Source organism: Trachurus japonicus, chromosome 10 (genome assembly GCF_045865225.1).
Source record: "Trachurus japonicus isolate A0001 chromosome 10, Traja_1.0".
Classification (NCBI taxonomy): domain Eukaryota; kingdom Metazoa; phylum Chordata; class Actinopteri; order Carangiformes; family Carangidae; genus Trachurus; species Trachurus japonicus.
In genome coordinates, this window is record NC_140916.1 from 10,554,892 (window position 1) to 10,570,497 (window position 15,606).

At 41.7% G+C, this 15,606-nt stretch overlaps 2 protein-coding genes across 3 annotated transcripts; both read left to right on the forward strand.

Moving 5' to 3' along the window:
• The first annotated feature begins 12 nt into the window (after nt 1-12).
• LOC146979395 (tripartite motif-containing protein 16-like) lies at nt 13-5,260 on the forward strand. Of its 2 annotated transcripts, none has more exons than XR_015036869.1 (2): nt 13-2,110; nt 5,187-5,260. XR_015036869.1 is itself a non-coding variant. In XM_085789252.1 (2 exons), exons 1-2 carry the CDS (start codon nt 247-249, stop codon nt 4,978-4,980), a joined length of 1,671 nt encoding a protein of 556 aa, XP_085645378.1. In that variant the 5' UTR covers nt 13-246; the 3' UTR covers nt 4,981-4,993. The 2 variants fall into 2 exon arrangements, 1 of the variants encoding a protein (XP_085645378.1); XM_085789252.1 differs by lacking the exon at nt 5,187-5,260 and adding an exon at nt 3,967-4,993 and having other exon boundaries at nt 13-903.
• Nucleotides 5,261-6,344: 1,084 nt separating this feature from the next.
• Nucleotides 6,345-8,650, forward strand: LOC146979396 (tripartite motif-containing protein 16-like). The gene has a single exon (XM_085789251.1). It carries the CDS (start codon nt 6,353-6,355, stop codon nt 8,024-8,026), a length of 1,674 nt encoding a protein of 557 aa, XP_085645377.1. The 5' UTR covers nt 6,345-6,352; the 3' UTR covers nt 8,027-8,650.
• The last annotated feature ends 6,956 nt before the right edge of the window (nt 8,651-15,606 follow it).

Here is a 15,606-nt window from a genome sequence, read left to right on the forward strand (position 1 = left end):
CTGATCCCCTCCCTCTCCTTCCTGCTCTCAAACACAGTGAGCTCCACCCTGTTCATGTGTTTCCTTGTTCCCTCCCCTTCAGATCTACAGTTTGAAGATGGGTGGAACCAACATGTGGTGAAGAGGAGGAGCTGACAGGCCCCGTTCACTGCAGAGACACATGTTGTTGAGATCAGAGCTCAAACTAGTTTCACTTCTGAGCAACAGAAACTCAGACAGTCGTCGTCGTCGTCTGTGAGAGGTGAAATGGCTCAGAAAGGAGTTCATCTGGATCAGGAGACCTTCTCTTGTTCCATCTGTCTGGATCTACTGAAGGATCCAGTGGCTCTTCCCTGTGGACACAGCTACTGCTTCAACTGTATTAAAACCCACTGGGATGAAGAGGATGGGAAGAAAATCTACAGCTGTCCTGAGTGTAGGCAGACCTTCACACCGAGGCCTGTCCTGGTGAAAAACACCATGTTAGCAGCTTTAGTGGAGCAGCTGAAGAAGACTGGACTCCAAGCTGCTCCTGATGATCACTGCTATGCTGGACCTGAAGATGTGGCCTGTGATGTCTGCACTGGGAGAAAACTCAAAGCTGTCAAGTCCTGTCTGCAATGTTTGGCCTCCTACTGTGAGAAACACCTGCAGCCTCATTATGAAGCAGCTCCATTAAAGAAACACAAGCTGGTGGAGCCCTCCAAGAAGCTCCAGGAGAACATCTGCTCTCGTCATGATGAGGTATTGAAGATTTTCTGCCGCACTGATCAGAAGTGTATTTGTCTTGTCTGCCTTGTGGACGAACATAAAGGCCACGACACAGTCTCAGTCGCAGCAGAAAGGACTGAGAGGCAGAGAGAGCTGGAGCTGAGTCGACAAAAAATCCAGCAGAGAATCCAGGACAGAGAGAAAGACGTGAAGGTGCTTCAACAGGAGGTGGAGGCCATCAATGGCTCTGCTGATAAAGCAATGGAGGACAGTGAGAAAATCTTCACTCAGCTGATCCGTCTGATGGAGAAAAGAAGCTCTGAGCTGAAGCAGCAGATCAGATCCCAGCAGGAAACTGAAGTGAGTGGAGTCAAAGAGCTTGAGAAGAAGCTGGAGCAGGAGATCACTGAGCTGAAGAGGAAAGACGCTGAGCTGAAGCTGCTGTCGCACACAGAGGATCACACCCAGTTTCTACACAACTACCCCTCACTGTCAGCACTCAGTCCATCTACACACTCATCTGGCATCGATATCCGTCCTCTCAGACACTTTGAGGATGTGACAGCAGCTGTGTCAGAGCTCAGAGACAAACTACAGGACCTTCTGAGAGACACATGGACAAACATCTCACTGACAGTGGCTGAAGTGGATGTTTTACTGTCACCACCACCAGAGCCCAGGACCAGAGCTGGATTCTTAAGATATTCACAGGAAATCACACTGGACCCAAACACAGCACACACAATTCTGTTATTATCTGAGGGAAACAGGAAAGTAATAGCAACGATCGCATATCAGTCTAATAGTCACCCAGACAGATTCACATGGTTGCAGGTCCTGAGTAGAGAGAGTCTGACTGGACGTTGTTACTGGGAGGTGGAGTGGAGAGGAGGAGGAGTTGATGTAGCAGTTGCATACAAGAACATCAGCAGAGCAGGGGGTGAAAGTTTGTTTGGACGTAATTACAAATCTTGGGCATTGAATTGTTCTAACAACAACTTCACATTTTGGTTCAACAAGATCCAGACTCCAGTCTCAGGTCCTTGGTCCTCCAGAGTAGGAGTGTACCTGGATCACAGAGCAGGTATTCTGTCCTTCTACAGCGTCTCTGAAACCATGACTCTCCTCCACAGAGTCCAGACCACATTCACTCAGCCTCTACATGCTGGAGTTTGTGTTTACAATACTGGAGACACAGCAGAGTTGTGTAAACTCAAATAGACAAAGATCATTGAAGGTGCAGTTGGTTAAAATCTGTATTTTAGTTCATCACTTTCTTTAGTCTCCATGTTTGTTGCTAAAAGCTCATTGCTGTTGTGTCTCTGCACTGCACAGAGATCACCTGTCAATCAAACATTATGGGCGGGACTTGGACCTCTTGTTGTCATTTCTTGTTGTGTTGATGTTTGAGTTTGTTGAGGTGGAGCTGGAGCTGTGGAGGAGATCACTGCTCATGATGATGTTTCTTTACCTAAACTCACATTTCTCCACATGTAGGCCTACTGTAAATAGAAACTTTTCTGAGGTCTAAATGTTTGTTGGATATTTGTGCTGATGTGTTTGTGTGTTGTTGTTTGGGCCTTAACAGAGAAATCACCAGACCTTCCTTTATCACTGAGGTTTGTTCTCACTGTGGAAACAAAGAAATCTAGAATCACATTTACACTGATTTGTTTGTTTGTTGTTGTTTATCTTACACTATATGGGCTATTGGGATATTTTGTTTTCAGTGTGTAACAAAAAAAAAAAATCTAGAATTACATTTACAGTGATGTGTTTGTCAGATCAAATGTTGTTGTTTAAATCCATCCATAAATAAGGCCTCCGGGACTTATGATAATCACCAGTTACTGTAGGAGATGATTTATTATTTTATTTTCCATATCTGAGATTCATGTTAAACAAACTGTTTGAATGATGTGAATGTAACTGAAGTGAATAAATGATTCTCCATATGTGGTATAAGAATCAATGAGTAATATTTCAGTTGTGTTTACTTTTGAAGGTCTTCTTTAGGCACGAGGATACAGGATCTTTGACATTTAGTGAGAGAACAAGGATTACACATATGAGAGATGATGGAAAACATTAGAATTACGGGTAACACTTTATTTGAAGGGTGGTACATACAGTAGCACATTCATAAGACCTTTCATATGCTGCGGTAATTATTTACTTTATTTTCATTTAGTGTCTTTGAATTGTAACCTATAAAACATTCAATCAATCTGTTAGAAGAGCATAAGAGCTGATTATAAAAACTTCAATCAAAAGATCAGAAAATGAGTTGATAACAAGTGAGAAATTAGCAGGACTGTAAATAAAAAGTTAAACACATAGTATTAAAACGCTCCTCCTACTGAATCAAAGTCCAACCTGATCCCCTCCCTCTTCTTCCTGCTCTCAAACACCGTGAGCTCCACCCTTTTCATGTGTTTCCTTGTTCCCTCCCCTTCAGATCTACAGTTTGAAGATGGGTGGAAGCAACATGTGGTGACGAGGAGGAGCTGACAGGCCCCATTCACTGCAGAGACACATGTTGTTGAGATCAGAGCTCAAACTAGTTTCACTTCTGAGCAACAGAAACTCAGACAGTCGTCGTCGTCTGTGAGAGGTGAAATGGCTCAGAAAGGAGTTCACCTGGACCAGGAGACCTTCTCTTGTTCCATCTGTCTGGATCTACTGAAGGATCCAGTGGCTCTTCCCTGTGGACACAGCTACTGCTTCAACTGTATTAAAACCCACTGGGATGAAGAGGATGGGAAGAAAATCTACAGCTGCCCTCAGTGTAGGCAGACCTTCACACCAAGGCCTGTCCTGGTGAAAAATACAATGTTAGCAGTTGTAGTGGAGCAGCTGAAGAAGACTGGACTCCAAGCTGCTCCTGCTGATCACTGGTATGCTGGATCTGAAGATGTGGTCTGTGATTTCTGCACTGGGAGAAAACTCAAAGCTGTCAAGTCCTGTCTGCAATGTCTGGTCTCTTATTGTGAAAAACACCTGCAGCCTCATTATGACGTGGCTCAGTTAAAGAAACACAAGCTGGTGGAGCCATCCAAGAAGCTCCAGGAGAACATCTGCTCTCGTCATGATGAGGTGATGAAGATTTACTGTCGCACTGATCAGAAGTGCATTTGTCTTGTCTGTCTTGTGGATGAACATAAAGGCCACGACACAGTCTCAGTTGCAGCAGAAAGGACTGAGAGGCAGAGAGAGCTGGAGCTGAGTCGACAGAAAATCCAGCAGAGAATCCAGGACACAGAGAAAGATGTGAAGGTGCTTCAACAGGAGGTGGAGGCCATCAATGGCTCTGCTGATAAAGCAGTGGAGGACAGTGAGAAGATCTTCACTCAGCTGATCCGTCTGATGGAGAAAAGAAGCTCTGAGCTGAAGCAGCAGATCAGATCCCAGCAGGAAACTCAAGTGAGTGGAGTCAAAGAGCTTGAGAAGAAGCTGGAGCAGGAGATCACTGAGCTGAAGAGGAAAGACGCTGAGCTGAAGCTGCTGTCGCACACAGAGGATCACACCCATTTTCTACACAACTACCCCTCACTGTCAGCACTCAGTCCATCTACACACTCATCCAGCATCGATATCCGTCCTCTCAGACACTTTGAGGATGTGACAGCAGCTGTGTCAGAGCTCAGAGACAAACTACAGGACCTTCTGAGAGACACATGGACAAACATCTCACTGACAGTGACTGAAGAGGATGTTTTACTGTCACCACCACCAGAGCCCAGGACCAGAGCTGACTTCTTAAGATATTCACAGGAAATCACACTGGATCCAAACACAGCAAACACACTTCTGTTATTATCTGAGGGAAACAGGAAAGTAACAGCAATGAACACATATCAGTCTAATAGTCACCCAGACAGATTCACTAGTTATTCTCAGGTCCTGAGTAGAGAGAGTCTGACTGGACGTTGTTACTGGGAGGTGGAGTGGAGAGGAAGAGGAGGAGTTGATGTAGCAGTTGCATACAAGAACATCAGCAGAGCAGGGGGTGAAAGTAGGTTTGGACGTAATGACAAATCTTGGGCGTTGAATTGTTCTAACAACAACTTCACATTTTGGTTCAACAACATCCAGACTCCAGTCTCAGGTCCTCAGTCCTCCAGAGTAGGAGTGTACCTGGATCACAGAGCAGGTATTCTGTCCTTCTACAGCGTCTCTGAAACCATGACTCTCCTCCACAGAGTCCAGACCACATTCACTCAGCCTCTACATGCTGGAGTTTATCATCTCTATTTTGGAGTCATAGCAGAGTTGTGTAAACTCAAATAGACAAAAATAATTGAAGGTGTAGTTGGTTAAAATCTGTATTTTAGTTCATCACTTTCTTTAGTCTCCATGTTTGTTGCTAAAAGCTCATTGCTGTTGTGTCTCTGCACTGCACAGAGATCACCTGTCAATCAAACATTATGGACGGGACTTGGACCTCTTGTTGTCATTTTCTTGTTGTGTTGATGTTTGAGTTTGTTGAGGTGGAGCTGGAGCCGTGGAGGAGATCACTGCTCATGATGATGTTTCTTTACCTAAACTCACATTTCTCCACATGTACTGTAAATAGAAACTTTTCTGAGGTCTAAATGTTTGTTGGATATTTGTGTTGATGTGTTTGTGTGTTGTTGTTTGGGCCTTAACAGAGAAATCACCAGACCTTCCTTTATCACTGAGGTTTGTTCTCACTGTGGAAACAAAGAAATCTAGAATCACATTTACACTGATTTGTTTGTTTGTTGTTGTTTATCTTACACATGGGCTATTGGGATATTTTGTTTTCAGTGTGTAACAAAAAAAAAAAAAAAATCTAGAATTACATTTACAGTGATGTGTTTGTCAGATCAAATGTTGTTGTTTAAATCCATCCATATATAAGGTCTCCGGGATTTATGATAATCACCACTTACAGTAGAAGATGATTTATTATTTTATTTTCAAATCTGAGATTCATTACAAACTGTTTGAATGATGTGAATGTAACTGAAGTGAATAAATGATTCTCCATATGTGGTATAAGAATCAATGAGTAATATTTCAGTTGTGTTTACTTTTGAAGGTCTTCTTTAGGCACGAGGATACAGGATCTTTGTCATTTAGTGAGAGATGAGAGATGATGAAAAACATTAGAATTAAGGGTAACACTTTATTTGAAGGGTGGGTACATAGCACATTCATAAGACCTTTTATATGCTGCGGTAATTATTTACTTTATTTTCATTTAGTGTATTTGAATTGTAACCTATAAAACATTCAGTCAATCTGTTAGAATAGCATAAGAGCTGATTATAAAAACTTGAACCAAAAGATCAGAAAATGAGTTGATAACAAATGAGAAATGAGCAGGACTGTAAATAAAAAGTTAAACACACAGTATCAAACTGCTCCTCCTACTGGAACAAAGTCCAACCAGATCCCCTCCCTCTTCTTCCTGCTCTCAAACACCGTGAGCTCCACCCTTTTCATGTGTTTCCTTGTTCCCTCCCCTTCAGATCTACAGTTTGAAGATGGGTGGAACCAACATGTGGTGAAGAGGAGGAGCTGACAGGCCTCGTTCACTGCAGAGACACATGTTGTTGAGATCAGAGCTCAAACTAGTTTCACTTCTGAGCAACAGAAACTCAGATAGTCGTCGTCGTTGTCTGTGAGAGGTGAAATGGCTCAGAAAGGAGTTCATCTGGACCAGGAGACCTTCTCTTGTTCCATCTGTCTGGATCTACTGAAGGATCCAGTGGCTCTTCCCTGTGGACACAGCTACTGCTTCAACTGTATTAAAACCCACTGGGACGAAGAGGATGGGAAGAAAATCTACAGCTGTCCTGAGTGTAGGCAGACCTTCACACCGAGGCCTGTCCTGGTGAAAAACACCATGTTAGCAGCTTTAGTGGAGCAGCTGAAGAAGACTGGACTCCAAGCTGCTCCTGATGATCACTGCTATGCTGGACCTGAAGATGTGGCCTGTGATGTCTGCACTGGGAGGAAACTCAAAGCTGTCAAGTCCTGTCTGGTTTGTTTGGTCTCTTATTGTGAAAAACACCTGCAGCCTCATTACGGCGTGGCTCAGTTAAAGAAACACAAGCTGGTGGAGCCCTCCAAGAAGCTCCAGGAGAACATCTGCTCTTGTCATGATGAGGTGATGAAGATTTTCTGTCGCACTGATCAGCAGTGTATCTGTCACCTCTGCCTGGATGAACATAAAGGCCACGACACAGTCTCGGCTGCAGCAGAAAGGACTGAGAGGCAGAGAGAGCTGGAGCTGAGTCGACAGAAAATTCAGCAGAGAATCCAGGACACAGAGAAAGATGTGAAGGTGCTTCAACAGGAGGTGGAGGCCATCAATGGCTCTGCTGATAAAGCAGTGGAGGACAGTGAGAAGATCTTCACTCAGCTGATCCGTCTGATGGAGAAAAGAAGCTCTGAGCTGAAGCAGCAGATCAGATCCCAGCAGGAAACTCAAGTGAGTGGAGTCAAAGAGCTTGAGAAGAAGCTGGAGCAGGAGATCACTGAGCTGAAGAGGAAAGACGCTGAGCTGAAGCTGCTGCCGCACACAGAGGATCACACCCAGTTTCTACACAACTACCCCTCACTGTCAGCACTCAGTCCATCTACACACTCATCTGGCATCGATATCCGTCCTCTCAGACACTTTGAGGATGTGACAGCAGCTGTGTCAGAGCTCAGAGATAATCTACAGGACCTTCTGAGAGACACATGGACAAACATCTCACTGACAGTGACTCAAGTGGATGTTTTACTGTCACCACCACCAGAGCCCAGGACCAGAGCTGACTTCTTAAGATATTCACAGGAAATCACACTGGACCCAAACACAGCACACACACATCTGTTATTATCTGAAGGAAACAGGAAAGTAACAGCAACGATGAACGCACAGTCTTATTCTAGTCACCCAGACAGATTCACTAGATGGTGGCAGGTCCTGAGTAGAGAGAGTCTGACTGGACGTTGTTACTGGGAGGTGGAGAGGACAGAAAGAGAAGTTGAGGTAGCAGTTGCATACAAGAACATCAGCAGAGCAGGGGATGAAAGTTTGTTTGGACGTAATGACAAATCTTGGGCGTTGAATAATAACCCTGCCAACAACAGTTACACATTTTGGTTCAACAACATCCAGACTCCAGTCTCAGGTCCTTGGTCCTCCAGAGTAGGAGTGTACCTGGATCACAGAGCAGGTATTCTGTCCTTCTACAGTGTCTCTGAAACCATGACTCTCCTCCACAGAGTCCAGACCACATTCACTCAGCCTCTACATGCTGGAGTTTATCATCTCTATTATGGAGACACAGCAGAGTTGTGTAAACTCAAATAGACAAAGATCATTGAAGGTGCAGTTGGTTAAAATCTGTATTTTAGTTCATCACTTTCTTTAGTCTCCATGTTTGTTGCTAAAAGCTCATTGCTGTTGTGTCTCTGCACTGCACAGAGATCACCTGTCAATCAAACATTATGGGCGGGACTTTGACCTCTTGTTGTCATTTCTTGTTGTGTTGATGTTTGAGTTTGTTGAGGTGGAGCTGGAGCTGTGGAAGAGATCACTGCTCATGATGATGTTTCTTTACCTAAACTCACATTTCTCCACATGAAAATAGAAACTTCTCTGAGCTCTAAATGTTTGTTGGATATTTGTGTTGATGTGTTTGTGTGTTGTTGTTTGGGCCTTAACAGAGAAACCACCAGACCTTCCTTTATCACTGAGGTTTGTTCTCACTGTGGAAACAAAGAAATCTATCGCATTCACACTGATTTGTTTGTTTGTTGTTGTTTATCTTACACTATATGGGCTATTGGGATATTTTGTTTTCAGTGTGCAACAAAAAATAAATAAATCTAGAATTACATTTACAGTGATGTGTTTGTCAGATCAAATGTTGTTGTTTAAATCCATCCATAAATAAGGTCTCCTGGATTTATGATAATCACCAATCACTGTAGGAGATGATTTATTATTTTCTTTTCCATATCTGAGATTCATGTTAAACAAACTGTTTGAATGATGTGAATGTAACTGAAGTGAATAAATGATAAACCATATGTGGTATGAGAATCAATGAGTAGGCTAATATTTCAGTTGTGTGTACTTTTGAAGGTCTTTAGGCACGAGTATACAGGATCTTTGACGTTTAGTGGGATAACAAGGATTACACATTTGAGAGATGATGGAAATCATTAGAATTAAGGATAACACTTTATTTGAAGGATGGGTACATAGCACATTCATAAGACCTTTTATATGCTGTATAAGTTCATAAATAATTTAGAGTATTAAAAATAAGAGAGTAAAGAGAAAGAAAGAGTTTCAATGTGAGGTCTATTTTATTTTGAAAAGGCACAGTCACATGACTTTGTTGTTGTGAGGAATTGTGGGTAGAAGGAAACAGCGCGCATAGAGCAAAGAGAGTCCAGATACATGGCGGTCCTGATCTGGTCGCAAAAGAAAACAGACTACACTATGTTCTAGAGGCGCACACAGTAAATATACTTTTGTTTGCCTGTGTTTTATTTTGATTATTTCTAATGGGACTGTATTCTCTTTATTATTTTGCACTGCATTGGCCTCACTTAGATTTTTGTTTCAGTTTTCACGGTGTATCAAGATTGTTTGTCGTGTTGTCGTTGGAGGAGAATGAGGAGGAAATAAAAAGATGAATCTTGACATCAGTATGATTCGTGGCCTTTTTCAAGAACAAGTGTAGCTACAATGACTAAGTCAAAGTATATAAACATAACTGATGTGTGTGCAACAAATAAGAAATGTCTGGTTTTCTGCAGCCTGAAAATACAACATGGAGTCACTGTCATGTGGATTTAGGTGGTGATACTGACTCAACTGGGCAAACTGAAAACTTTACATAAATGGTACAAAGACATAATGTTTTGGTCTTGTTTCCTTCTGAAAAGAGAAGTGCAGTCATAAAGGTTTGATTCACATGTCACAGCGTCCATGGACGAGATACTGAACCCACAACTGCCCCTAATGTCTCACTGAACACTGTAAGACTGAATACATGTGTGAATAAGACTCTACTATATAAACACAGTTCATTTACCTTGGCTCAGATCCAGTTTTCAAAGTGGCCTATTTTTTTTTTATAAATGTGATAAAAAGAAAAACTCTCTTGCTGCTTTTTCCTCCAACCTAAGAATGTAAAAAAAAAAAAAAAAAAATCTAACACTTCTTAACTTGCCAACATCCTCCCAACATCACATCTCATGTCATATCACACTCTGATAACATCTCCTCATGTCAAACCCTGTTTCTAGAAATAACCACTCGCACAAAGATCTGAGTAATTTGAGGTGGAATCTGATTAAAGCGTTTCACAAACAGCCTCAGGAGTGAACGTCTAAACACAAGTATGGAGGGAATAAAATAAATAAATAAATAAAATAAAAAAAAATAAAAATACAGCGGCCCGGCTCGAGTGGAAGAAGCTTCTGTCTGTTGTTGTGTAACAGTTTCATCAGAGCGAGAACCCAGATGGATGTTCCACAGCTTTATCCTCAGATGGAGGCGTTTTAGCAACAACTGGGCTCAGGGGAGCAAGTTAAAAACCTCAGAGAGATGTCACAGACTGAATCAAAGTAAAAAAAACAAAAAAACAAAACACAGGAGGAACAACAACTGCTCTCTGTCCTCCGCGACTTAACTGAATTAACCAGAAACAAAGAGAGGAAAGTAAGTTCATCTCATTTGTTTTAAGATTGTTTTAAATTTCAAGTTTTAGTTTCACTTCTTGTTTTTACCCCCAGACGTTCTCATTTGTGTCTTTATGGAGTCATTGAACCTCTCATCCAGATTTGTCCCGATTTGTGGTGCATTTACTGCCAGTCAGTGTCTGTTTTTCTCTCATTTTGTGTATTTTGCTGTAGATAAAAAGGCAATTAATTTCTATAGACAGCTCTTATTAAACAAAGTCTTTGCCTTGTCTGCCTCCACTGCTGCTCAGATTGGATTCAAGTTACATCAAGTAACAAGTTTCATCCAGAGTCAAATAAAATATTATGTGAGGTCCTGAGTGAAGGTTAAAAGGTCTTTGTGACCTTTGACCTTTGACCATCAAAACATAATCAGGTCGTCCTTCTGAGTCTGTGTCAATATTTCTGCCAGGAAGAGAGAATTTAAAGGTTAAAAGAAATAAACCTAATGTAAACCTATTTAATCAATTATCCAATTAAATTAATGAAAATAAAACTTAAAAACTAAAACAATCAGGTTCAGCAGGGAAAATAGAAAGACGTGGTTAAAGACTGAGAAAGGAGAACTGAACCAGAAAATAATTATAAAATAAAAAATGTAAATTCAATCCTTCAGGATCAGGGTTGGGTTAAAGCAGAAGTAAGCGGAACATTTGTGTTAATATAAGTCTTAAATGGTTATATCTTCCGACAGCAATCACTTATATAGAGTGTTTGGTCCGAAACACGGGTCTGTCAGTCACTCTGCTCTGCTGTAAGCTGAGGAGAAAACTTTTCTTGTATCCTACAACCTTTATCCAATGAGGAGAGAGAACGGCATAAAGGGGCGGTCCTCTCTGTGTGTGCTGCCAAGGGATGCGCCTGAATGTGGTGACGTAGGGACGAGGGCGGGGACTGCTAACGCCATCTGCTGACAAGAAGTTAGCCAAAATGACCGGATTGCTTACTTCTGCTTTACATGTAAGATTATAAATTTTGATGATACAAAGTTATTTCAAAGTGAATGTGACATATTTCTCCAGTTTTCACTTTTAAAACAGTGCAGCACTGATCCTGAGGAGCTGCACCAACTATATTGGTGGTTTATGATGCAGAGCCTCTGGTAAAAGGACAGTACAACTTTGATAAAGTATCTGAAAAAGTATCCCAATACAGGCATTAGAAATCATGTCCTGCAATGAAAACAACTAATCTTTTGCCTCTTTATCTCCTGTCGCCTCTCGTCTCCACCTGCAGCAGCTCTAAGCAGCTTAACGTGATCAATAACCTGAGCTCACACGTTGCACTGACTGACTCATAGCTGCTTTCCAGTAACCTGACCTCTGAGCAATTAGTCCAATTAGCTGTGATGTCACCGAAGTCCTCAGGAAACGCATCATCACAACATCACCACATCAGCACAGATGTTGTGCTTTTCCTCCGGCGCGACTCTGAATGAGCTCTTCACTGGATTTATTTTAGCTCCTCTCTTCATTTTCAGACTCAAGAGAGAAACAGGAAGCTGCAGCCGAGCATCGAGTGCCAAGACTCGGGCAGGAAATGGAGCGTAATTGGAGAGAGAGCTCTCAGCGGCATCAGATGACTCTCATTCATTTGCACCTGTGAGCATTCAAAGCCCCTAAAAAAAGAGAAAAAAGGGAAGATATGAAGTTAATTGGTTTTATTCAGGGACACGTACAGGGAATTTACACATGCACACTGAGCACATTAACCGATTGCTGGATAAAATTAGACGCCTCGTAGCCATCATGTCACAGGTTCGAGAGCAGCACATGACGCCCAGAGATTACAGATTAGACCTGGTTAAACTGAAACGTATCAGTTAATGTTATTAGAAGAAACTATGGGATGTTTTTGTTTTGAAGGTTTCATACATTGTAAACACAACACTGATGGTATAAAATGTGACCAAGGCTAATTAGGTAAAGTGCAGTGTTGACAATATAACACCTTCAGTCTGAATCTTTCACACTAAGAAAGTAAAATTTTGCAGCAACTTCAACATTTAATAAGAAGAGAAGATGGGGCTATGACATCATCGTTGCGGATTGGTTGTATACGCAAAGGTGGCGTTTTGACATTTGTTCACTCTGGGACCTGTTTTCAAAAATAATAAATAGTGTTTCAGTTCTTCTCCATGTGGATGAAACGCTGATACGATATAAAACTTTTGCAGATCCTCCCAAACTCATCTCCATCTGTACGAGCCCAGAGTCTTTCAAATGCTGGTTTCGAGGGGAAGGTTTTTAGTACGACACTAAAAGGCAAACACAGTGGAGAGAAATAAACAAATGATAACTTTATGATAATTGTTAATAAATGCAAAACAACTAAAAAATGACTGGAGAACCCAACAAGGGAAATTAAAAGGCAGCAGGAAAATAAAAACCTAACTAACACAACAAACAAATAAAGGACAATGGGAAAACAAAATTTGGAAACACAAACTGTGACAATCATCTCTAGTAGCTTACTAAACCTCATTGCAATCTGACTTAGGGAATAATAAGAGCAGTTTTGTATATTTGGATGTTTGTGAAGCGTTTTGAACGTGGCCTGAGGACGAACAAGTGATCAACTTGTCACCAGGATTAAAACAAAAGTTTAAAGATGAATGAGAGTTAAAGGGAAACTCCATTAAAATGTCGACTTTGATTTATTGTAACAACAGACAGACGCCCACGTCGGCACTTTTAATGTAATTATATGCAGATAAGTTTGTGAGCGCTGATATGAACGCCATCCTTCATATGAACTTTCGCTGAGACCTAATTTTCCCCGACACCCTGAGAAGTTTTACCGCCGTCGACCTCCCAGCAGATCAAATCGTGGGGATGTGACACAGCGTCTGAAGCTCCCGGTGTGTTGTTGTTGAATGAAGCTTTCAGCCGCTTTTGGCTCTGCATGTTGTTGTTGTTGTTTTTTTCTGAGTTCATCACTGCAAAGACAGAATAAAGCCTGTTTACTTTGGGTCTTCAGGCGTCGTGCAGATCGTGCAGTTGCATAGCAACCAGTTGGAAAGGAATGGAAAACGAGTTGACCTGTGCATCGTGAGCCTCCAACCGGCAGGAAACTATACTCCCACAAATCCACCGGTGGAGTCGGGAAAACACTGAGAGACGTTTGGTTTGGTGGGATGTTATGTAATTAGTCAGGAGAGGACGAAGCTGCTGTGAAATATGATCGAGCTTCGTTTTTTTTTCTTCAGGATGAAACAAGTCGGTTCAACAGCAAAAGTTAAATCTACTATTGTCTCCACCGGCTCAGACAGTTTGGTAACATTTTTATATAATTACACACGATTACAAAACTCTTTTATTGTGTCGTGTTGTGATAATCATGTCAAATTTATTTGTATGGCACTTTTCATACAATAATTGTAACAAAGTGCTTTAAATATGCAGAGACATGAGAGACATACCACCACCCACTCCCCAATCCCACAGTGCTTTCGTGACAGAGAGCTGTTCAAAACCAGAGCGAACTGAGGAAACACTATTATTACTTTGTAATGAGGAAACACAGGAGGTAATTAACCATTTTTTAAAAATTATGAAAGCTAAGGAATAAAAACTAATCCCTAAAATTAAAGGGATAGTTCACCCAAAAATCTTGTATTGAAGCCCCAACATGAGAAACTGTTCCGGAAAAAAATAAATAAATATACACAAATTCGGCAAAATAACCGCTAGTCGAGCAGCCGCCATTACTGCGGTGACAGCTCCCAGTCAGGCAGCGATGGGTTCTGTGCGCGAAGCGGGTATTTGAATGCAAGCGCCAAGAAGTGGACCTTTTCTCTTCTGTAAATATGTCTGGGGAGGCTGGGAGGACATGTGCCGTCCTCGACTGCTCTAATATCAGCAAAACACAGCCCCTTACTTCAGGAGGAGTGTAGCAGCAGCAGCAGCAGCCGCCAGCGACGCAGTCACAGCTGACCTGTACAACCCTGGTACAACCTGGCTACTCTCCCTTCTCACCGTTACCTTCACATCGTGGTAAAAGTGGACGGTCTGTGAATGTCTCACTGATCCCTTCAATATGATGTGATCACGGTCGTCTAAAAGCTGGTGTAAAATATGTCCGACCCATCCAGAGCTCAGGTAATTTTGACCATGAATCGGAGACCTGTAATTGACGTATTAGTTTTTTCTGATCATCGGAGGCCAGATGATCAATAAAATATTCTTGACTATCTAAAACAAAGCACAAGTTGTTGTTTTTATTCATGTAGCCTGTCCACATGATTAAATATCCCGCTGCTGGCTTGCTAACGTCAGCACACACAACGTACCGTATGTTTTATTGTTTATGATACAGTCTCTTATCTCCCTGTTACTCTAATCTTTCCTGCTAATCGCTCAAACAAATGATTAGTTCCTAAATTAATATTGGTATTCATGTAAGATACCTTAATCAGTTACTGGGGGGCACTAAACATAACAAATGCAGCCTATTTATGATGCTGTCATAGAGAATCTGTTTACTATGACTGACACATGTCACCGCAGCAATGGCGCCGCCGCAAGATGGCGGCATACACAAATCACTCGCCGAATTCGTGTATATGTTTTAAGCTTGTTGGTAGCGGAAGCACTGACACCAGCAGAACCTTGACACAGGCAGAGCAGTGAACTGAGACACTGGGAGCTTCTGCTATCTTCCGCTACAATAAATCTGACAGTAACTGACAGTATAAATATGTGAATATGTACGTAAATAAATACAGCTACCAATAAAAACTGATTAAAATGGCAGACGATAAAACAATAAAAAATCAAGACAATGACAGATGAACTTTGTCCCACAGTGAGACACAGAAAACACCAAAATAAAAGCCAGAACTGAGGAATAAAATAAAGCAAAAGTTACTTAATTATCTGAATGAAACAGTCATTTGTAAAGTAATTGAAAACTTGTAACTACTTGCACAACACTGTCTATGAGCTGTAGACGAGCTTATTAGTTTAGCTTGTTAGTTGCTTAGAATTGATGACGTATGTGTTCAATGAAGTGTTTGGGTTTTAACATTTTAACATTTATGATTCGATGAAGATGCACTTCAACTCCACCGAGCCGTGCTGCTCTGACCGGACCAGCAGTGAGCAGCACCGACTCCAACTCTGAACCTCATCATCTCCACAGTTCAGCAACAACAGCAACAACAACAACAACATGGACGATGGAGAAGAGCAG

What these genes read in the sequence shown, in the direction of transcription:
- LOC146979395 (XM_085789252.1), top strand. Translation starts at nt 247, where the DNA reads ATGGCTCAGAAAGGAGTTCATCTGGATCAGGAGACCTTCTCTTGTTCC. An exon ending in ACAGAGAGAAAGACGTGAAG is followed by an intron (nt 904 to 3,966) that starts GTGCTTCAACAG and finishes AAAGATGTGAAG; the next exon opens with GTGCTTCAACAGGAGGTGGA.
- LOC146979396 (XM_085789251.1), top strand. Translation starts at nt 6,353, where the DNA reads ATGGCTCAGAAAGGAGTTCATCTGGACCAGGAGACCTTCTCTTGTTCC.